At 46.4% G+C, this 23,255-nt stretch overlaps 1 protein-coding gene across 1 annotated transcript in view; it reads right to left on the reverse strand.

Moving 5' to 3' along the window:
* The window catches only part of MYO3B (myosin IIIB), a 2,563,893-nt gene that overhangs the window by 777,696 nt on the left and 1,762,942 nt on the right, over positions 1-23,255 (reverse strand). Inside the window, exon 23 of the mRNA XM_078681588.1 lies at positions 4,402-4,481. Coding sequence (XP_078537714.1) covers positions 4,402-4,481 — 80 coding nt within the window. The remainder of the gene's footprint in view (positions 1-4,401; positions 4,482-23,255) is intronic.

The following is a 23,255-nucleotide window of genomic DNA, read 5'->3' on the forward strand; positions in this document are numbered from 1 at the left end:
CTCGTTGGCGTGGTCCGTTTCAAATGATTCTGGTTACACCATATGCTGTGAAGTGTGGTGGTCTTCCAAATAGGGTGCATGCTTCCCACACCCATAGGGTCCTGTGTCCCCTTGTTGTAACAGCTCCTCTTCTAGAAGAAGCACCAGCAGTGGTTGAAAGGCCACTAGAGAGGGTCAGTCAAGCTGTAAGGGAACACACCGAGCCTGAAACAGCACTAGCACAAACCGAAATCGAGGGGGGTCCAGAAGAAACAGAAGTTGGAGCTGACTCAAGTGAAATTGGTGGGTGGTGGTGAACGAGTTAGATACTGGTCCCGGCAAAGGAACAAGTGCTACAGGAACATGGGTGTGAGCGGAAGAAAGCTGGCCAAGGGAGCAATCAAGAAGTTTGCAGTTTTCCTCTTGAGAAGCACTTGTATCCATGATTGAAACATATGAATTGCAACTTAGTGGAAATAAAAGTGAAGGCTTTAATCTTAGGTGATCCAAGAGATCGAAGGTGCCTTGTCGGAGGTACATGTCCCATGAGCGGACTTACCTGGCTACAAATGACGATGAAGGAGACTTCTGGGAGTTCTGAAATGATAATACATGTTGTGTGGGACTGATGTGAACATTCTTCTTATATTTGTCCTTCCTTACACACCAGTACTGAGTGGTTTGAGAAACCTGATACTGAACGAAACTGAATTTCCTCATCTGGATGCGGAAGAGTCTCCAGCATTAGTTGCTGAACAAAGTAGCGGACTACAGGAAATGGTTATTGAGGACCTTGGTTCTCTTCTTGTTAGCGATGTTAAGTGAACTGTATTAAGTTGCATAAAGGCCTGAGTGGAAGAAGAATACATTTAGTGTTTTACCCTTAGAATAACATGGAGTAGGGCTAGGGAAGACTCACAAAGATTGTATATAGACTTGTAAATAAATAAATTAAACTCTGAATAGAGACCGTTTGCTATTTGTACAGGTGAAGATTGACAGGGAAGAACTCGGTAACTGCTATTGCTCTAACCAACTTGGTCTGAATCTAACTTAGTATGGAAACTAGAATTCCTAATCGTAAACGGAGATGCATAATAGGTGTTTGTCTGACACGTGTAACGTTAGGGATAATAGAATTGAGTGTAGGTTTATGTTTGAGTCCCGTGAAATTCCTCCCTACAGTTACCTACGCAAGTGCTGCCATGCATGGGAAAGACACACCAATTCTGGATAAACTGCAAATAACTGTTTATAAGCAAGTTCTTGAACTGCCACAAAATGGCTCGCCCGCAAAAGTCTGACTAGAACTCGGGCTCATGCAGCAAACCATAGTGAGAAGATACCACACAATTAAAACGTGGTATAAAGTACGGCTAATTCAAGAAAGCCCTCTGGGCAGTGCTCTGTGGCAGTCCCAGGGTAGCCACCCCCTCTCGGCTTACAGCAAATACCTCTTCTACAGGAAACAAATACCATAGACTTATGGCATTTAGATTTACCGTACATGGTGTTCTGCCGTGCAAACAATAAATCCACCAGATTGCACTCCCTAATTGATGATAAAAATTGATTCACTGCCAGGTCCCATGCCTGGATGACAATACAGTCATATGACATCTTAAAACCAGCAGCAATAATCAGCACAATCTACCCACTTCATCCAAAGAGGAAACTGTTGGCCATCTCGCTTGGAACCGTCCCATCTTTGACCGATCAACCAGTATAGAAACATCAAGGCTCTAAATCATGCAGATTATGTGATGCCCCTAAGGAAGACATTATACATCTGGTTTGCATATGTCCAGCGCTAGAGCAGCAACGGAATCTGCTGCTGAAATCCCTCTTCAACAAATAGGGGATTCGAACTTGTAGGTGGCCATTATAAAGTGTCTCGATTCCATGGTCCCCCATATTAATTGTAAACTATTGAAATTCCTGGCACTACATACATTGAAAATTAATCACTGGATCAGTATAAAACACAGAGGCTTTTGAGCAAATTAGCAGTGCAATCGCACATCAATAATCACGTTACCAAAACGCATAAGATATTCTGGTGCTTCAAGTTCAACTGGTTAAGCAAGAGCGGATATAGGTCGAAGTATTCAAATTCGATCAAGACTGCCCAGCCAGTTTTTTTCACATTTCAGCACTTTACCAACCAGTACTAAGACTGGTGGCACACAGGAAATAAAGCATATTAGAACTTCAATCCAAGCAGGCTCCAGTGGTCTTTTATATTTACTTTGATTATTTTATTTGACACTACAGTATAGTTACAGTACAGTATTAAATACTAGTCAGGTTCAGCCAAAATGAAATAGACGTGTATTGTATATCATTTTGCATTGTTTTAATGTGCTTATTCTTTGTATTTCTGAATGTATAATGTTTTGAATTAACTATGCATGATGAACAATATTAGGGCCTTGGAGGGGAATCCTGCCAGTAGCATATAAGAGAGACCTATACCTGAGAAGAAATCCTCACCTGATGTAGATGAAGACTTAGTTTTATTAGGAGAAAAGTAGATACATACAGATTTGTAAAAGGGTAGATTTTACACTAAATCATTTTGCTAGATTGCTTTATGAGTATTTGGATACTAAGGAAGCGAGGGATTGCTATGTTTGTATGCACTTACCTGCTTCAGTAGCTGAAGGCATTACCTATCACCATCTTACTTCGACTTAGGACATAGGCTGTAGTGTGCTTCTTAGTATATTTTATGCAAAGGGTTATTTTGAGTACTATTTTTCAAATTATGATCTATTTCTTTCAGAAGTGCCAATGTTTAAGCACTTGAACAGACATTCGTATGCTGAAATTGCTGGTAGAAATTTTGTTCCAACTAAAATCATAGATACAGTTTATAAGCATAGACATATTTCAACATGTGCCCTTTCTTACATTGGAAATAAATGTATAGATCAAGTAGAAGATAGATATAGTGCAGTACTGACAGAAGCAGCGAGAGGGGTCCATGTTAAAAATGTATCACCAGAGGAGAGGCAACATCAAACGGCCGGAAACACTGGAGCATTGTCATTGGATTGGCAACATCAAGGGAGATTATGCATACACCACGACAAGAGTGACTACAGTTCGATATTTGCAGGGAAGAGTGAATGTGATCACACATTTGGGTTTCTTGGGTCATGAAAGTTGGTTGTGGTTGGAATGGACCAATCAATTCCTGGAGTTTATTTTGTATGTGGAAAGAATGCTTATTTTTAACTGCCTAGCAAATGGTATGGTAGATGTTATTTAGGTCCAGTGTTTTTGAAGATTTATCATGTGGAAGATTTTGATCATCCTGCCTGGGAAGAGAAGTCGAGATAAAAACGTGGACTGAGTGCTGGAGAGATTGTGGGAGATATATTTGGAGCTAACATACCAATTGCAGGGATGATATTAAATGACATCAAGATCAGAAAGTTGTCCACAGCACTTGATAGATTGTCCATTAATACTGCTGGAGCTTTGTTGTTAGTAAATACTGAGATGGTTGCCATATGAGCTAAGGTTTTGCAGAATCAGCTTGCTTTGAACATTTTGCTGGCAAAAGAAAGTGGAGTTTGTCAAGTGTTAAAGGTCCCACAGTGTCGCACATATGCTCCAGACAATAGCAAGGACTTACAGAAGTACATAAAGAACATTACTGATGTACAGAAGGATTTTAGTGGTTTGGCAGCTGAAGGTGTTTGAGATTCATTTGGAAAAGGATTCATTGCAACGGTGATGTCTGCCTGACATTGTAATGAGGGACTTGGTGTTAAACTGAGTTATTGCATAACTAAACTGGTTACACTGTATTTGGAGACTGAAAGAAAATGTTTCCCTTACCTCTCATGTCACACAAAAAGATTGTTAACTAAGTGTTACTGTGTAAGTGGGCCCAGGCTACCCCAAGGGTTATATATATATAACTGGTGGTGGCGTTTAATAATATGGTAAAACTGTACGAGAATAAAGCTAACACTTGTACCACTTCCTGTTTCCTCATTATTACATTACAGATATTGGTACGGCATCATCCCACAATTGAAAATGGAATGCATACAAAAGAATCCATTTTATTTTTTAACCATTAACAATAGGCTGTTATGTTTAGGAAAATTACGAAGCTGAACAATTATTCCATAATATTTTAAGTGTGTTTAGAATATAACACTGCGTAAAAGTAACTCTTAGTAGCTCATAGTCGCAAAGGACAACTAAATAATACTTTTAGTTAACTTGTACATACCTCCAAATATTCTCTAAAACACAATCACTTCAAACAATATACATTTCTATACCGCAGAAGTCTGGAATCTATGGCACTTACTATTGAGATTTGCACTGACTGATATCTGACCATGTTTTACAGAAAGTTATTTTTAAAAATTGTTTCTTAATAATAGAACAACTACCAACCTTGATTCGTCCTGCATTGAGTTGGGGTGGCAGAGACCTGGAAGCAGCTGTAACTCTTGCTCTTGACTGGGCCAGATTACCTGAAAAAACAAGTGAATGCATGTTTCTCATTTGATTGTAACCTATAAAGTAACATACAAAAGGGAGGTGGTTGAAGACTTTTGAAATGGTGTACCGGGCTTATATTAAAGAGAGGGTGCATTGTCCCGGTTTGCGCCATGATGCACCATTAAATAGGTGCGCCGGGGGCAAACAGGGATAGTGAGATCTACTACAAATAATTTGCTGCATCCGGGGCAGTGCATTCAGTAAAATATGAAGCAGCTGACTATAGAAGCTGTTCCGTCTTTCTATGCGCAGGTGGCACCAATCTCCATTTTAAAGAGAGGCCCGAGCTGATGACTGGGAGGATAATATTTGAGAGGACCCCTCTCATCCTATGAGAGTGAGACTGTCAGGAGGTGCAATGGCAGTACATCACCCTTTTTTGGCAGCATGCCTCTCTTAAGACCTGTTTGTGCCTGCACCCACATTCGCAATAGGGCATGGGCTCATAGGCACACTGATTCTTTCAGACAAATCCATAGGAGAAATATTTACGATGACGAAGAGGAATGTTACAAAAAGTAGAGCTATATGCAACCATCAAACCAATTTAGATTCTTTGTTAGAACATTGGAATTTTTAGAGCTGCACTGAAGAGAATGGAGTAGCATTGGGCTTATAATGGCTGGCATAGCATGGAACTTCAACATTCCAATGTTTGTCTCCATGTTTCTCCCTTTTTAATTTAGAACGTTCTACCCTTCGTGGGTGGAATCTTCTAATAGCCTTATAGCCCTTCTGTCTCAGGCTATACTGGTTGTTAAAGGGCATCTCTCTCGTTATAGGCCGTCACTTGCGGCTTGGGCCTATAATTTGGATTCAGGGCCTTTTTTACTACTGGCATAGCCCTCGGCAGCAGGCTTTAAAGCTATAGTACAAGACTGTGTATGGTGTCAGTAGTACAAATGAAGGGACAACAGGGCTGCAGGCCTCTCCTCTCAATCCTTTTTCGTGGTAGATCAGGGAGTGATAGTTCAGATAGCTGGGATAATATTATGAGGGAGAAGGCTATGTTGTATGCCCCTGATCTCTGGCCAAATTATCTAAATGCAAGAAGCTTTCTTTTGGAATGTTAAGATAAAAATGGAGTTGCTGTGTATCTCTTTAGAATTGTTTGAAGAAAGGAAGTTGTGGGGTGGTCCAGGTAAATGGGTAACATTTCAATATAAACATTATGGGGCAGATTTACTCATGTTTCTTGCAATGCAGTCAAACAACTAAATGTGCTGTGCTGCTTTGTGCAAAGAGGAAAACACAGCTTAGAACCATATCTATTAAGTTTTGCCTGCTAATGCTGTCATTCGCTGTGCTGGGGCTATACAAAGAAGTCTATCCTGACTCACAGCCTTGCAGAGGTCAGTGTGCGCCGTCTAGCATTGGATTTCTACTGGAAGTATACCCTTAGTGTACAAGTTTCAATGTCTAGACAACAGAGAAAGATCTCATGCGCCGGAAGTGTGCTATGTCCCCAAGAGCACACATGCAACATGTTGGGGTTTTTCCAGAAAAGAAGACGTCTCTACTTGATGTCTGCTTCAAGGAGGAGTTATTTGATGCAGTGTCTGGTCTCCAGCTATCTTAGTAGATCAGGCTTTGGGTGAAAACCTATGTCATTTACACTGAGCTACCGAAGAAAATTGAATTTTTCCTGGAAAAAGGACACCTTTCCAAAACTAAATACCCTTTGCGCTGTAAAGTAACTTATCTGTGTGCTGTTTTGCATTACTTCACATCATTTTGCAACAGTCAAAGTTTTAGTGAATGTGGGCTTATATCGTTTTTTGTATAAGTTAGCAATAGGTCACTTTTAACTGTGCAGCCAAAGAACTGTCATATAGGCGCATAAGGTTTTCACAGTTGTAGCAGAAAGAGAGACTTCGCAACAGCCTGCAGAGGGAGTGGATTTTACGGATAGGTTGCTCCATATCAGTATTTTCCTCTAATTGAAAGGAGTCAATATTTTCATGCTGCATAAATACCAATATTTCGTAGATTTAAAATCTGAGTTCGACATGGTCCCCTAAGGAAAACTATGGGATGCTCTGGATAGAATGGGAGTTCCAGCTCCTATCCTAGACATACCTATAAGGATACATGAGAATAACGGCGCAAGAGTCAGGTATAGGAAGAACGGGGAGATATTGGATGCGTTTAGGAGGGGAGTGCACCAGGGTTGCATTGTTAGCTCAGACACTTTTGCATTTTATGTCAACAATTTGGCTGGGGCACTAAACTTTGCAAACAATGACGACCCTAAAATTAGCCATACAAAAATTCCAATCTTGCTATTCACAGACGATACCCTGCTCATTTCCAAAACCTTGAGTGCACTACAAGCAATTCTAAATACTTTCTGCTGTTCTGCTCTGCTCTGATTGAGGCCTTGAATTAAATATATCAAAAACAAAATATATAATATTGAATTTAATGAGGCTCCTACACTCAAGAATCGAGGTTAACATTTCCCCTCTTGAGCGGGTACATGATTTTGTTTACTTGGGGGAGACAATATGTAATAATTTCAGTTGGAAAACGTAGGCCATTAAAAGCACACTCAAACTCCAACAAGAGTCTGGGGCAATTCTCAAGATGGCCAAAAACATGAAATTTAGAAATCTAACACTAGCAAGAAGTATCTGCCCTATATGGTGCAGAATTGTGGGGCCACTCTTGCACTATTGAACTATTTCCTTAGACAACTCCTTATTCTTTCCCAGAGCACACCATCACTCCCTGTACTCCAGGACATGGGCGTGTAGTCAATATCTTTTACAATCCAGCTAAAACCCTTATTGTTCTGGCATAGGATTTGGACAACACCCGAACTGGAGTCCTACAGATCTCCCCCTTATAGAACTCCTAAACTCACCAGGTCACTTGAGAATCCATTGGTTGTTATATTTAAAGAGAATGTTTAAATCTCTTGCCCTGGAGGTCATGTTGGCTAGGTCGGACGAAGTCGCACAGATGTCGAGGCAGCTGCAGGGACTCCCTTTGGGGCGAGCAGATTAGGAAGTGCTCCACGTGAAGTCTAACCGGCCTTTTTCTAGACCACAAGATCACTCCGTGCAACGAACCTTCATTAGATGCCATACAAGGCTCTTTTCGCAGGCAGCTTTACATGAAATTTCGTAATGGAAGGCTCCCTTTGGCAGATTTTACAGGGAGATGGGGGACTTCTAGTAATCTTAGCTGATCTTGCCCTATGTGCATTTCTGGTCTTGACACCACTCCTTATTTTCCTGTGCCCTGCTCTAAGCCAACCTCGTAAGAAATGGATTCTCCCTGTGTGCCGACTCCTGAGCCTAAGGTTTCTCTAGACAGCCTTAAAGATATTGAAATCCGACACTAGGGAGGTGGTAGTGATTAGCATGGCAAAGTTCCTACTCGCAGCCTGCATAATACATATCAGCGAAGAAAGGGAGGTTGAATAAAAACCTTATAGGAGTCCAAATTCCATAGACGCCTAGCTTAAATCGAGTCACATGTCCACTTCTGTGTAGAAATTATAATTGCAACCCCTGCTTAAATTTTTTAAGTATTTTTCGGAAGGGATTATTTTTCTTTTTATGATGCTATCGATTTTTTATTTTGTGATTATTGTTTTAATTGAATGGTTGGATCGATGTATGTGTTTTATAGATTTGTAATCTGAAATAAAAAATTTTGATTTTATTTTATTAAAGCACCCTCCAGTTCTGTTATGCACTGTTTGTACAGTGTCATATAGTATTTCACGGCTCACATAGCTGTTCCAAGTATGTGCATTTAGTGGGCACTGACATAATAAACTGGTGGTGGGGCAAACTGAGCTAGACAGGCAAAGCATGAGAACTTTGCATTCTCTTTAAGAATGGCAGAAGCGCAAGAAGAACTTGTAAGCCACAGCATGAATCTCACGGACAGGCTTACTTTTTTGCACCAAAGGTGACAACACCAGGGGGATCATGCCCAAAGCAAATGTCATGGGCTTTGTTCTCAATCCATATGGCCACTTCACTGCAGTGCTGCTACTGACTGTAATGAATCCCACTTATAACTCCTGGGCTGTAGCCACCGTTCCATAATGTCTTTCATCATGTTCCTTATATTATTCCACTTTTGGGTATTCCCAGCAAAACGTGGATTATTTTGAGAGCAAATGGCTTAGTGCTCAACAGCATGTCCTTGTAGGACCTTTGCAGCTGACAGTAGAATAAAAGTAGAATAAAAAGTGACACTGTGGGGTGTTAACAATATGTAGCGTGTCTTTTGATCACTGGTCTACGTGCCCATTGTGCGCTATGAATGCCCAGTTTTGATATTTCTCTCTTCTGAGAGCATGTTGCAAAGTCCACTATCAACAATTCCACTAGTTTACCTTGGAGCAGATGCACCCGTCCCTATCAGTCCTTCTGTGATATTTCATAGCTCTCCAAAAACCTTTGGTGACACTAGACTACTGAATTAGTTTGACAGTTGTCCTGGTAACATCTACTCATATGACGTCATCATAGGTATGCCTCTGATACTTTCTTGCGAGGCAGAGACACTGAGCTGCTCCCTGGCAGTCATTTAATTCAGTAAGAAGCAGCTCTTGTTGATTTTCCAAACCCCAAGTACAATGTCTCTTTATGGTATCCAGCACAGATGAAAGGACCTAGGGAAGAGCTAGCTTTTTAAAGGTACAAAGTTAATTTACACATAGAGCAGATGGCAGTACGTTTCTGTTTGCTACCTGGGATCTTACCTTCATGCGGTACATTGCTTTGTGATGCCCCTGACATTTGTAACTAGCATTGGCCCACCTGGACTCGACATTAGAGACGTTAAAGACTGCTCATAGTATTGTAGCAGTTGGAGAAGTCTACAATGCAACTTAGTGATATTTATCATCAAAATCTCCTTCAATGGGACTATAATGATGAAAGATGCTGAGTCTGGGTTTAAGTCTAAGATGTTTCCATCAGATGATCATCTCCCTTCAAGGCTGGGAGCTGATTCCCAATGGCTTCCATTGATGGAAAGGAATCAGGGGACTTACCTTCTCCATTGCGTGCACAAGTACACACACTGCTCTGTTTGAGAACAGACTCATGCTGTACATTTTAGCTTCTTCCAGACTGTGATGAACCCATGACTCATATCCGTTGAGGCTACTGCAGTGTAGTGCATCACATACGCTTTAGTAACCAACACCTGCTATGGCTGTCTTTTTAAGGTACTGATAATGCTGTTGCTACTCAGCAAGCTACGTATAGTCAGGGCCACTGGAATTATGCGGAAGCCGAGAGCCAAATTAACAAGAAAAGGCAACTTATGCGGCATAATACGGCACGTTTTGAAAACACAATTACGTCCCTATTTTGTCATTTTTACACTTATTAACACTGCTGAGCATTAGTTGCACCTCATTAGTACCAATTTAACACCCAAATATAGCAATAAGCAAACAGAAGGTGACCAGTCCAGATTTGCAAAGGGCCTTCCAACTGAGCAGCAACACGGGTCGCTTCATTTTTAGCATCTTTTGAACCACTGTGGCCGTACAATCACAGAATTGCAGTGGCCCTGCTTATAGTTCTTGGCTACCGACGATCACGTGCGTGTTGTGGCAGTTAATGTCACTAATTCAATTGATTTCCCCTACACCTGTTAAGGACTTGTCTTAGGCATAGATGCATCAAGCTAAATACCGCTCGCAAAGGGGCAGATTCTCAGAATCTGCCCCTTTGCGACCGGTATTTTTGCATTTGGGATGCATCATCCCAAAAGCAAAAATTGCAGTTAAAGAAATCGCAAAATTGCGATTACTTAAATTGCTATTGCATTTAAGGAATCACAAATTGAGATTCCTTAAATGCAATGCATTAAAGTTAAAAAATTTGCGATTTCGCTAATAGGGGGAGCAAATTACCATGAAGTTGAACTTCATGGTAATTTGCAAAAACTTTGAAAAATGCACTAAAGTGCATTTTTCAAAGTTCCATTTTACACACAAACATGCCCTTAGGGCATGTGTGTGCCAGATGTACCCATATGCAGATTTCAGGGGTGCAACAGGGTGTCCTTTTGACACCCTGGCACCCTTGAAATTTCAATCTCAATTTGCGATTCTCTAATTGAGAATCGCAAATTGAGTTTGTCTTCCCATTCATTCCTATGGGCCTCTAGGCCCATAGGAATGAATGGGGAGGTATTTCTTAATTGCGACTCGCAATTTGCGAGTCGCAATTAAGGAATTTTAAGAAATCGCTATTTTTTAAGCGAGTTCTTCATGCATAGCATTTTGCTATTCCTTATTAGTGAATCCTTATTTTTCGCTAATAAGGAATCGCAAAATGAATGCTTGATGAATCTATGGGATAGTCTTTAAATGTCATAGTAGAAATGATGCCTGTCCCTTCCATCCCACTGCCTCGAATTCCCCTTTCTTTTTTTCATTCTCATTAGCCTGACTGAACACGCCCTTCCTCCACCGAATCCTTCCCCACGTGTTCTTGAAACCCACTGCAGCACAAAATGCAGCTGCCCGAGGCCACCCGGTGGCCATCAAGAGGGCGGCACCTTAGTCGCCGGGGGGCTCCCCCCCGCCCCCTTTCATGCAGGTACTCCCTCCTCCCTCGGGCAGGAGGGGTTCAGCAGGGAACGGGGCTGGCCCAGTGACGTGCTTCGGGGGGCGGCAGGCCGGGCGAGGGGTACTTAAGTCCCCCTCGCCAGGTTCAGGCCTCTTTGCCGCCCCTCGCCACGGACAGACGAGCAATTTGGTCCCCCCGCGAGGACACTCCGACGCGTCTGGGGCGGCAAAGAGGCAGAGAAAATGGCGAGGGGGGCTTATGTACCCCTCGCCCTGCCTGCCGCACCGGACGTGCCCATACAGCTCCTCCTAGCTCCCCTCGGGACTCCGCCTGCCCGGGGGAGGAGAGGGGCTAGAAAGGGGCGGGGGGAAGCCCTCGGTATCTAAGGGGCCGCCCTCCTGATGGCCACTGCGTGGCCTCGGGCAGCCGCATAGATACTTCAGGGCGACAGGACCCCCCCACCCCACACTTAGCATTCATCCCGCAAATAACACACTAGACACCAGTGTTACATTGGGAAGAAACTGTCACAGGTTTATTTTATTACATACAACGTTATGTAATCATAGTGGGTTATCTTATGGGCAATCCAAGGGCAGGCCGCATTCTCGCCACCTGCCCGCCTGATGAGCCAGGCAGCACCGTGTCGAACCACCATGTGCTGCCCCTTATGGTAAACATAATACTCACGCCCCTTGCGGGGCGTACTAGGCAAACCCCCGGTTGCACAGGCCCACAACCGCCCGAAGGACAAATGGGGTGCCGACACGCGTTCCCGTAACCTCCCATGAGGCCCCAGGTCTCAGGCTCTGGCACCCCTATGTGCCCGCTGAGGTCCAGCGCTGAACTTCTCTGCTTCCGGATTGCCCTGTAACTCCGCCACAGCCCGGCCGGCGGCAACCGTCGCCGCCCGGGCCCCCCACTACTTAGCTTCCTTCCTACCTGCAACCATTGTCCCCATGTCTTGCCATTAACTTTTTCTCAGTTAGTATTGTCCCTAATAAGGGATACTAACAGGAATTCCTACTATTGTAGCCTAAACTTGCTTACGCACAGCCATCCCAATAGCAAACAAGAGGCACAGCCTTAGACCAGTACTTGACTGTAAAATCTAACTGATTTTTAGTGCATTGTGAGCATCCCATAAAGGGGGGGGAGCATCCTGTTGGAAGTTCTAGTATAAGAGAAAGCACCTCGCTATTACTGAAGGAAAACGTGTGGGGTAAGCTAAAGACCCGCTGTCCCGGCTGCTCCAACTCTCAAAAGTAACATAAGTATAAAGATGGAAAAAGCGGTAGATAACCGGACTTTCCAAAGAAAACATTCCATTTCTGCAGCCCATTCAGAATGGCAGGTAGACAGACTGGAGCTGGTCTTTATCGTAAGGATGCCATTGCTCTCATACTCCTTAGTCCCTGAGGTAATAGGCTCACATGCACACTGTTCACCTTGCACTTCTGGCATACAGCCTTACCACTGCATGGTGAACAAAAGTGCCATCACTAATGCTTAAGAATGAACACATCTCTGAAATATGAAGACAAGGCGGCGCGTGTTTCCTGAGTACTGAGTGCAGCTTCCAAATTAAACTCCAAGTACCTTTTGTGCATAATGTGCCGTGGTTTAAAGTGCTCGTGCACTCCCCACACAAACTGGGTCAGGCTACTTGTGCAGTACGGGCACTACACGGATTGCTAACCGCTGACTAAAACTCAGTTGAGGCGCCCGTAAACGGAGCTCTGCCCGTGCGCCCTAGACGGGACGTCCGCCACATGCGCACAACTCTGCCAACACGACATTAACGCCAATAATAATCCACATTTTGGAAAGCGCACAACCACCCGTAAGGGTCTCTAGGCGCTGGGGGCCGTCGGGAAGATTAAGCAAGTTATTGCCCAGAGTCACATTGTGCTGGGCTAACCTGCCGCCGGAGCTGGGGATCGAACCGTGATCCCCAGATTCCAACGTCAGTCGCCCTGGCCGCGGCGCCACCCCTCTCCCCTCATAGGTACAGAGACACCTCTCCCAAAGCATCATCCACCTAGTGCTATTTATGTCCGGACTACACATAAACACCACTGTCAGAGCCCCTCAGCATGAAATAAAAGAATGAAAAGCTGTGGGGTAAGCTACAGGGCTCACTGTCCCAGCTACTCCATGGATTAAATGTCACATACCATCATCAGGAGCGAGCCTCCACCCAGACCTGTCCATCTCTCTGATAACTAAATAGGTTATGGTTGGAGACCGAAGGAAATTACATAACCATATGCAAGATTATTCCTATTTTGCATCACATTACAGCAAGGCGGTTGACAGACTGATGCTGGTCCTTGACGTTCGGATACCATTGCTTACTTACATCATGGTCTATAGGAAAAATAGGCTAAAAATTGCACACCGTTCACCTCGCACTTCTAGCCTCCGCCATACCACAGCTTAGAGGACCAAATTGTGCCCATCACAATCAGCTTAAGCATGAACACCACTTCTAAATTTCAAGGAGCCTGTTCGCCCTAGGTAGCATGTGCCTGGGAATTACCCCAGGGAGCCTTGTCGATCCCCAGGGGGGACCCAGCAGCGGAAGCCCATACCCGCCTGTTGGCTGCCGTTAGTCTGCCTCCCCAACTGACATAACAAAGAGAAAGATTAAAACAATGCAGAGCGTGGTACCTGGTACAGGGATGCTATTTATGCAGTTAGACTCTTATATAACTTAGATGCCCGACAGATGCCGCTGCCCTTAGCGGGTGGCAACCAGCCTGCCCCCGCATACCTAGCCAGGTAGAGGCAAAGGCTGGCAAGGGGGACCCCCTGTCCTAAAAGCCAGACAGTGTTGTGCCTGAAATTGAAAGACTGTGCCACGCATCAGGAGCCACCAACCTGAAACTGGACCACCGGTGCACTTACTGCTTGAAAAGCAGTGCGGGCCCTGCTAATCTCCAGGTGTGATAGGATTGCTGTGTTTAAAGTACACGGGACCTTGTTAGTACCGCCAGGGCACACCGTTTCGAAAGTTAGTTATTACGTTAGAAACTGGTAGAAGCTCGAGCATCAAGTTTAGTTAGGCAGGCTGCAGATAGACGGGGCACCGGAGCATCCCGAATAATTTATGTTTTTTTACTAAAACATTAAAACAAGACAAGCACTGGCAATACCAAAACATGGACAGCTTACGCCAGACAGTTGAGCTTTAACAAGCTTCAACGAGGCTATTTAGTTATATGCGATCGACAGTGCGTGCTAACAGAACATCGATAAAGGGATTGCGTAATGAGTAAATGTTCTCCGCAGAGGTAATACTTGCTTACCGGTTTTTGGTGTGAAGCCAAAATAGCGGGAGGTGAGTCTGAATGCATGATGCTGTTGAAGGTAAACAGGCAGTTTGATGTTTTCGTCTGCAAGGTAAACATGTAGTTTAAGGTTTTCGTCTGCTTTAGCGTCTCCTTGCTCTTACCTCAAATGAAGTGATTGTAAACCACCCCGAGATCTCAGGGGGAGTTTGCCCCTTTTGAAAACAGTGAAGAATTACCTTTCAGCATGTAATTTCTATTTCGGCATAACAGCACCCATGTGTCCATGACGTCTTTTGGGGGACTAGGCCTCTTGCAACAACGCTTTGATGCAACAGGGAGTAGCGCTGTTATGGTCGACTTTATCCTAGCGGCGCTTCCGGTTTCCTCGCGATGTACATTTGGGGGGTTGGCCTCTTAACAGAGTGCCACTGGCAGGGTAAAGGCTATGCGTTATCAGGGGAAGTAGCTCGGTGTCAGAGCGTGGGCATCGCCGGTGGGAGGCCCTAGGTTTAATCAGCGGCATCCAGTTATTCCAAGGCACGTTTTGCTTCAGCCAGTGACTATTTTGGGGGATTAGGCCGCTTCCCCCCCCCCTCGCCGAGAGGTGAAATCGGCGCACAGTAGGCCTCTGCCCTCTAGGGGGGCGATGGGCCAGTCTAGGTCGCAATTATGAGGGGGTCTTACCCGCGACTAGGCATCAACTGCAGCCCGGGCGTCGGTGAGGGGGCCAGGCAGCGTCATTAAGGACGGTTTTATCCGCAATTAAGCTGAACAGTAAAAGACCGGTGTGTCATTCTAGCTACATTCTCTGTTTCCTCCCCGGCCCAAGCAGGGCCCCTTAGCGCTGGAATCGACTGGTTGGGTACGTTCACAGCGAGCAATGCATGGTCCCCTGGGCCATATGTTATTATCATGGCATTCTCTGCCCAGGAGTCCGTTCTGGTTCCCTGCTTGTGGGGGCCATGTGGTCGGCCTGCCCCTAGGGCCAGCGTGAATGACATTAAGCATGCAAGGCAGGGCCCTCGCCTTCAGTAAGGGTGTAATGATTGCAGCAGGGCGAAAGTCAAAAAAACGTATGGAGTTACGTTGGCAACAGGCGTGTAACAGCATGGGGGAGCCACCTTCATAATTGAAATGGAATGTGGCTTTAAACTGCATATGGCGTGACTGCCAGGCGTCAAGCGTCAGTGCACTAAAAGTGAGAGTTTTCAATTTAATTCCTTGATACGCTCAGAATTTTACTGGCACAAAGTAATCCATACTGGGGGTGCGATTCGCTGTTTGCACGGCGGTAAGGGGTCGCTGGGGCTGGGGACACCGCAGGTCCGTCCCCAGCCCCCATCCCCCTTTCAGGTACACCGGTTGCGGTGCTGAATGCTCTATGGGCGCAATTGGGGGCGGTGCCTGGGGCCCCTCAGGGCTTGAAACTGGTGAGGTGCAGAGAGCGCTTTTTTGGCCTAGGCAGTCATGATGTTTTCGGAACCAACAATGGTCCAGTGACCTGAACGCTCGTAGGGGGAACGTGAGGTGTTTGGGCAGGTCAAAACTTCGACTCCTCGCAGATCCACAACGGTGACTGACACCTGGTAACATCACGTTACAAAATCACACGTGTGAGATGTGAGCGTTTTACTATTTTGCAGCAGCAATAGAAGATAATGATTTGAATTGGTTATCAGCCTAGCGTCTGTGCTTCTCCCCAGCAACCAAAAGGCAGTCAATGGAGCTAGGCTATGCCGTATAATGCAGGGTTGCAGCGGGTGACCTCTTCTTCCCACAGTAATTGACCTTATTGTTTCCGGCCCTCAGCACTGTTACCTATTTGTCCACTCCGGCGCTGGTGTCAGCCCGCCACTACTTGGCGCTGTCTCTTTGTTTTAGAACTGACCACAGCAACAGATAATTATTATTTCAACAGACAGTAAATGTATTGCCTGCTGCTTAGGCTATCCTTCTAGGACTTGGGGCCCGCAACAGCCTGAATGATCACACGTGCACAATGGTTGGGGTAGTAGTGGGCATGTGACTAGGATTGGCGGCAGGTCGTCCAAGTCTTCATCACCTCCATTGTTTATATTGCTAGCAGGAATAGTGTCACTCAAGCTGGTGAATTACCTCTCACTACAATGAACTTATAAACTGCTACATGTAGCATTGCAATACTTTGGCGGCTAGGATCATTGCATTTGAGTGTGCGGTACCCCAGGCCTTCAGGTAGTATACTCTGCCCGGGTGCCCCTGCGCATGAGGTGTGTGACATCAGGCATGCAGCAAGCTAGAACTGTATGAGGTGACGCATGGGCACGTGTATCGGTGTGCCCATACTAGAGAATTGTGTTCTTCCAGACAAACAGTAAGTCAACTAGGCGCGTGGTGATCAGCATTGCGCCAAAGGTGTTAATTCTAAGTCATTTTTCATGTATTTGGTGTCTTGGGGTCTGTGTGACTCTTTAAGGGCTGTGTGGAATTTTATATTGGCACCTTATCTCATACAGATGGCAGAGTTGCTGCGGTGCTTACTCCTGTGGCGCTCAATTGAGAGGGGTCCTCACTTTTGGGTTTTATCTTACTGTACTGTCACGGCAGGTATGACGGTTGGGTAGTCAGTCTAAGATGTGCCAAAATTAGGATAGTTTGCTAATTCTAGGTCTAGCCCTAGGCTAATAGGTTCATATATCCCCCTTGCATATCGATCTCCTGGGGCCTTTCCAAGAGGCATAGTTAGTCTTGTTTGTGAACATTCCTGGGACCTGCACTGCTGTTAACTCAACCATGTGGATAAGGCAACATGGCAATAGTCAATTTGCTCATCCATAATACTGCTGTTGTCTGCCTGTGAATCCAAGACTCTGGAACCTGGCAGACTGCTTGTCCTCTGAGCCATCAGATCGGGAGCTCCTGCTACCTTTCAGTAGCTGGTAGGGTCTTTCAACCTGTAGTGTTACACTCTTTGCACGTGCTAGTGGGGCAACTGTGCAACCACAACCGTGCAGTGGAGAAGTGTGGCTCAATGGTTAGAGAGGCAGACCCTGATGCAGAGGTCTAGCCCGGGACCAGGGTTCAATTCCCCACCTCGGCGGGTCTTGGGCTCAAAATTCCATGGACCTGATCATTCTCGCCTCGGTACCTATTCTAATCATGGAGTCCCACTCTGCAACTCTGGGCAATAGCTTGCTTAATCTCCACAACGGCCCCCACAATTCTAAGGATGCCTGGCCTTCACCCTGGGGGTGCCCAGGAGTGGACGCCTCACAGGGAAAGCCAGGACTGGTTCCACAGCGGTATTCGTACAAGCGCCTTGAGACCCTTGCGGATGAGTAGTGCGCTATACAAGTATCAATTTACATTTTACATTTACAGTTACCACAGCCTGAGCCACGACTGCCAATAATACTTAGGAGTGGGCCTCTATAAGACGCATTATAGAATTGCTCATGAAGTCACTAACAGCTGTTATGGAAACTCAGGGTGTCTATCAGGTAGTCCATCACCCCTATTGTTCGTTTCACGATTATGGGTGGTGGCTTTGCGAGTTGGGCTCCTATCAGGATTGGACACACGGCTTTCTTTCAGGGTTAGTGTGGTTGGGCTCCCCTGGTTGCGTTTGAACAGCTTCGGGTTGCACCTGAGTAACCTCCAGATCCCTTTGCACTCTTCCCAAGGTGAGAAGTTGGCCTGAGGTTGGATATCGCCAATTTCAGGAGTGCCTGGGTTCAGCTTATTAAATCCCTGTGGCGGGGGTCGTAAGTCAACTTGATAGACAAGCTATCCTTGGTAGCATGGTCTAAGCAGCCTCCAGGCTACTAGGGGGCATGCGTCACCAGCGGTTTACCTTTCAATCTTGTTTATAAAATGTAAGTCCACCCGCAAGTCATGCTAATTTTGCATTGCGCACGGAATTATCCCTCTGTGCCTTGCCTGTGTACAGTTGCACAAGCGTTCTCAAAGCTCAGTTCACAGTTGAAGTTGTAGAACTACACTCCGGCAGAAGTTATACATATCTGGTTGTAGTCTGCCGTGGCTTGGGGTGCAGGGGTGTGGTGTGTCTCAGTGTCAGGCGCTGGTTCTCCTATTGTTTTGATTAGGGAGCGATATCAGCAGGGGGGGTCCCCTCATCGTTTGGGCTCTTTCCAGGGGTATGACCTGCACAAATGTAGACAAAGCACAAGTTTACAGTTGAATTTCGAGAACTGCGCTTCGGCAGAAGTCGTACATCACTGGGTGTAGTCTGCTGATGCTGGGTGTGAAGGTGTGTAGTGGGTCTCAGTGACAGGTGCCGGTCCTCCTATCGTATGATTAGGGAGGGATACTAGCAGGGGTGGCATTCTCATCACCTGGTCTTTACCTGGGGTATGACCCCTCGAACCTGGGATAGTCTTCACTATGGCAGGAGTGGGATTGCATCCGGGGGTGTAGGCTGATTGGTGTCAGAGGGGCTTTGGTTTCTGCAGCGTGTCTTATGCAGGTCAGGATCTTACAGGGCACTTGGTTTCAGTCAGCAAACCCTTGGTGGTGGTCGTAAGTCAACATACAGACAAGCTATCGTAGTGGTAGCATGGCCTAATCTGCTTTTAGACTAAAACACAAGAGGGCAGGTGATGCCTGCTGTAACACTTGTTAAATCCTGGCTTTAGCATAGGGTGGGACTTCGCCCAAGTTACATAGTATTGTCCATGCGACAGTCACATCCAGACTGAATTATTCTAACGGCCTCTATCTTGGCCTCCCGGAATATCTGACACAACGCCTGCAGAGCGTGCAGAATGCGGCTGCGAGATTGATAAAACACGTGCCTTTTAAACATCACATCTCTCTGCATCTTCACGAGCTGCACTGGCTCCCAGTGGCGAGCAGAGTAAAATTTAAAGCGCTCACCCTAGCGTACAGAGCACAAAAAGGGAATTGTCCCAATTATCTTAAACTCCGACTCCCTCGCTACCACCAAGAGAGACACCTGCGCTCGAACTCGCAGATCCTACTGGCCGTACCACGAGCGAGAAGGGCGAGACTCGGAGGCAGATCTTTCTCGGCAGGCACTGCGGAACTCTGGAACTCCCTACCCTCTGCCATCCAATCTGCCTCGTCAGAAGCCATCTTTAGGAAACTCCTAAAGACCTGGCTCTTTGCGCAGAAAGCTTAGTACCTCTCCCTGCATTTCCTCTCGGTTGCTGCGGTTTCTTTTCAGCGCCAGGACACCTCCACGCGAGGTAGCTGTTCGCGCTATACAAATATCTGTATTATTATTATTATTATTATTTATGTATCATGCCAGCCAATGCCCCTGTGCTCTTTAGTGTATAGCAGCACAAGCGTGCAACGTAAGCACACCTTCTCGAGAGGATGCAGAGGACGGCGTTGCAGCAGTAGCTGTAACTTCACCTTGGTGTAGTCTTCTGAGGTTTATGTATGTTTAGGACCCAGGGGGGGCTGCAGATTAGACGCAGAGGGGCCTTGGTTCCTTCGGGCATGTACTGTTCATGTCAGGAGCTAGGGTCTTTTGGAATGGAAAAGCGTCCCCTGTCATTTGGTCCTGTCCATGGACTGGCGAGAAGCTCTGCAGAGCTAGGGTCGTAGGTCAGGGGTGATTTGAGGCAGAAGCATCTCCTCTCCCGGGCAGTCTTTCCCGGTTGGAGAAGGCAGGACCATGAAGCGCGTCCGGGGCGGCTGGGAGGAGCCTCCAGGGGTACTTTACTCCTCTGCCCCTGCTGGAGGGCCTCTTTGCCGCTCTGGACGCCGTCGCACGGTCTCATCAGGACACTCTTGTCCAGACTCAGGCACTCCCTTGCGACAGTTTATTGAAACAATATGCATGTTGCTTTGATGTACCGTTTCTTTTGCTGTGTTAAGCGTGCAATAAAAGAGCAAAAATTGATTGGGGTCTTTTGTGTTGACAGGTTCGAGAGTTTGGGTTCTGGGCCATTCAACTGTCTCCAGGTTAGGTCGATGGGCTGCCACCAGGAACTGGATGCGGGGTTTCTCCAACACGGAGTGTGTATGGTTTGGTTTCCCGGGCATGCGCTGGAGTGGCCTCTTGTCCAGACTCAGACACTCCCTGGATGCAGGGGGCGCTCCGCCGCATCACTTGGTCATTCACCTGGGGGGCAACAACATCACCAACAGGGGAAGGTCCGCGTTGCTGCATATAATGAAGGCGGACCTGGTGGAGGTTTGCAGAATGTTGGGGAGCTGTGAGGTCTGGTGGTCCACATTGCTCCCACGCAGAGTCTGGCGAGGCGCAAGGTCATGCAAAGCCATAGAAAGGTCTAGGAGGAGGGTAAACCGTGACATGCGCAAATTCACTTCGCAGAGAGGCATTGGTTTCATCCGCCATGAGATGATTCAGGATAAGATAAAAGGCTACTTTGAGTTAGATGGCGTGCATCTCAATCCAGTGGGCTTGGACCTTTTTCTCCTAGATTTGTACGATGCTTTGCAGGAGAGAGGCTGCAGGTAGGAAGGAGCATAGGGGATGGGGGGCCCGGGCGGCGGCGGTGGCCGCCGGTCGGGCTGTGGCGGAGTTACAGGGTGATCCGGAAGCAGAGAGGTGCAGCGGTGTACCTCAGCAGGCACATAGGGGTGCCAGAGCCTAACACCTGGACTTCATGGGAGGTCCGGGTACACGTGTCGGCACCTCAGTAGTCCTTCGGGCGGTTGTGGGCCTGTACAACCGGGGGTTGCCTAGTTGCGCTCCGCCCCTCGGGGCGTGAGGCTAGTTAATTAACATATGGGGCAGCACACAGGTCGTTCCACACTGTGCTGCCCGGCTCATCAGGCGGGCAGGTGGCGAGAATGCGGCCTGCCCTTGGATTACCCATAAGATAACCCATCTTGATTACATATGTTGTATGTAATAAATCCTGCAGCATTTTCTTTCCAACCAAACACGGTGTCCTGTGTATTATTCATGTTTGTAGGGTATCCATGTGTGGGGCGGGGGGTCCTGTTGCCATGAGGGAACTATGCAGCTGCCCGAGGCCACCCGGTGGCCATCAAGAGGGCGGCACCTTAGTCGCCGGGGGGCTCCCCCCGCCCCCTTTCATGCAGGTACTCCCTCCTCCCTCGGGCAGGAGGGGTCCAGCAGGGAAGGGGCTGGCCCAGTGACGTGCTTCGGGGGGCGGCAGGCCGGGCGAGGGGTACTTAAGTCCCCCTCGCCATGTTCAGGCCTCTTTGCCGCCCCTCGCCACGGACAGACGAGCAATTTGGTCGCACTTCCCCTCCCTACCTCTTACCCGTGCGCCAACTGGGGGTGGGGTGGCTTGAACTTTATAATATTGTCATTTTTCATTGCAGCGGAGTTACAGGGTGATCCGGAAGCAGAGAGGTGCAGCGGTGTACCTCAGCAGGCACATAGGGGTGCCAGAGCCTAACACCTGGACTTCATGGGAGGTCCGGGTACACGTGTCGGCACCTCAGTAGTCCTTCGGGCGGTTGTGGGCCTGTACAACCAGGGGTTGCCTAGTTGCGCTCCGCCCCTCGGGGCGTGAGGCTAGTTAATTAACATATGGGGCAGCACACAGGTCGTTCCACACTGTGCTGCCCGGCTCATCAGGCGGGCAGGTGGCGAGAATGCGGCCTGCCCTTGGATTACCCATAAGATAACCCATCTTGATTACATATGTTGTATGTAATAAATCCTGCAGCATTTTCTTTCCAACCAAACACGGTGTCCTGTGTATTATTCATGTTTGTAGGGTATCCATGTGTGGGGCGGGGGTCCTGTTGCCATGAGGGGACTATGGTTTTGGTATAGCTCACAAAACTTTCTCCCAAACTTCTAAAACCTAATAGCTTTTTGAAAACACAAGAACGTGTGAATAGTTAGGGTTTTTTTTCTGAATCCACTCACCCCAAAAAAATGTGGAAGGCTCCTTGTTAGAGGCTTTCCAACAGCATGTAGTACTTACTATTAATTTTAACTTCAGTGCGAGAGATGGTGCAAATTGCAACACAATTGTGCCTTTTTCTATCGCAAAGGCTACGTGCCGCATAAATGCAATGCGTTTCCGGACTGCACTACGTTTCATGCTACTTGGATATGTCACCAGCCATGCAAAGAATCGTCCAATACTCAATAGTTATTAAATGATCTGCCTAGAAGTGGGCTGGTGGTTACAATTAGCTACTGACTAATTGCAAAACCCGATCAAACACTTGCCTCTGACATGTCGAGATCTGCAGTCCACGACCCCTACATGCCTATGGAGACTTTACCCTGTTTGGGGGCTACAGTGGTACCCCAGATCTGCAAATAACATGCGTTTATTATTTATTTGCAAATGTTGCCGTCTGCTAACTGCAAGTCACAGTGAATATCCACAGAAGGCATGTGGAATGTTTGTGTGTACAAGGCTCCATATATTTCCAAGTTTTAGCAACTCCAGCAGAAGATGTCCAAATGTTTTCCCTGGCTATATCTTCAGAGGCTAAACTGTGATTAATAGCAGTGAAAGAAGCCTTTGAAGCAGGATTGGTGACATCAAAGTCCTAATCCATGGGTGGCGGATCTTTATAATGAGTGGGAAGCATTTTAGCACATTTCAAAGGCTTTGCAGCATGAATAAACAATAGCCCTCCGCAGATGTAGCGCACACCTTTCAGAAACATAATACAAATGCATTTCAGTTTTAATTTAAATGTAAATAAAAGTGCCTATACATCTTGCAGATGTTAAACGTTCTGTTTGCATAGCAACAATGTTTAGCTATTTAGTGGATCAAAGTCTTCTGACTTCAAGCAAAAAGTGAACAGTTTTAAATGATGCATTTTTGTGCAGTATGGAGCATACAGTTTGAGATTAGCTTGATACAACATCAGACAACCTTTGTATTTAAGGTAATCTAGGCCCGTTTATTTCACCGAAGATTTTTTGGCAAGGTTTAAGCTTTAAATGTCTGTA

Source organism: Lissotriton helveticus, chromosome 3_1, assembly GCF_964261635.1.
Source record: "Lissotriton helveticus chromosome 3_1, aLisHel1.1, whole genome shotgun sequence".
Taxonomy (NCBI): domain Eukaryota; kingdom Metazoa; phylum Chordata; class Amphibia; order Caudata; family Salamandridae; genus Lissotriton; species Lissotriton helveticus.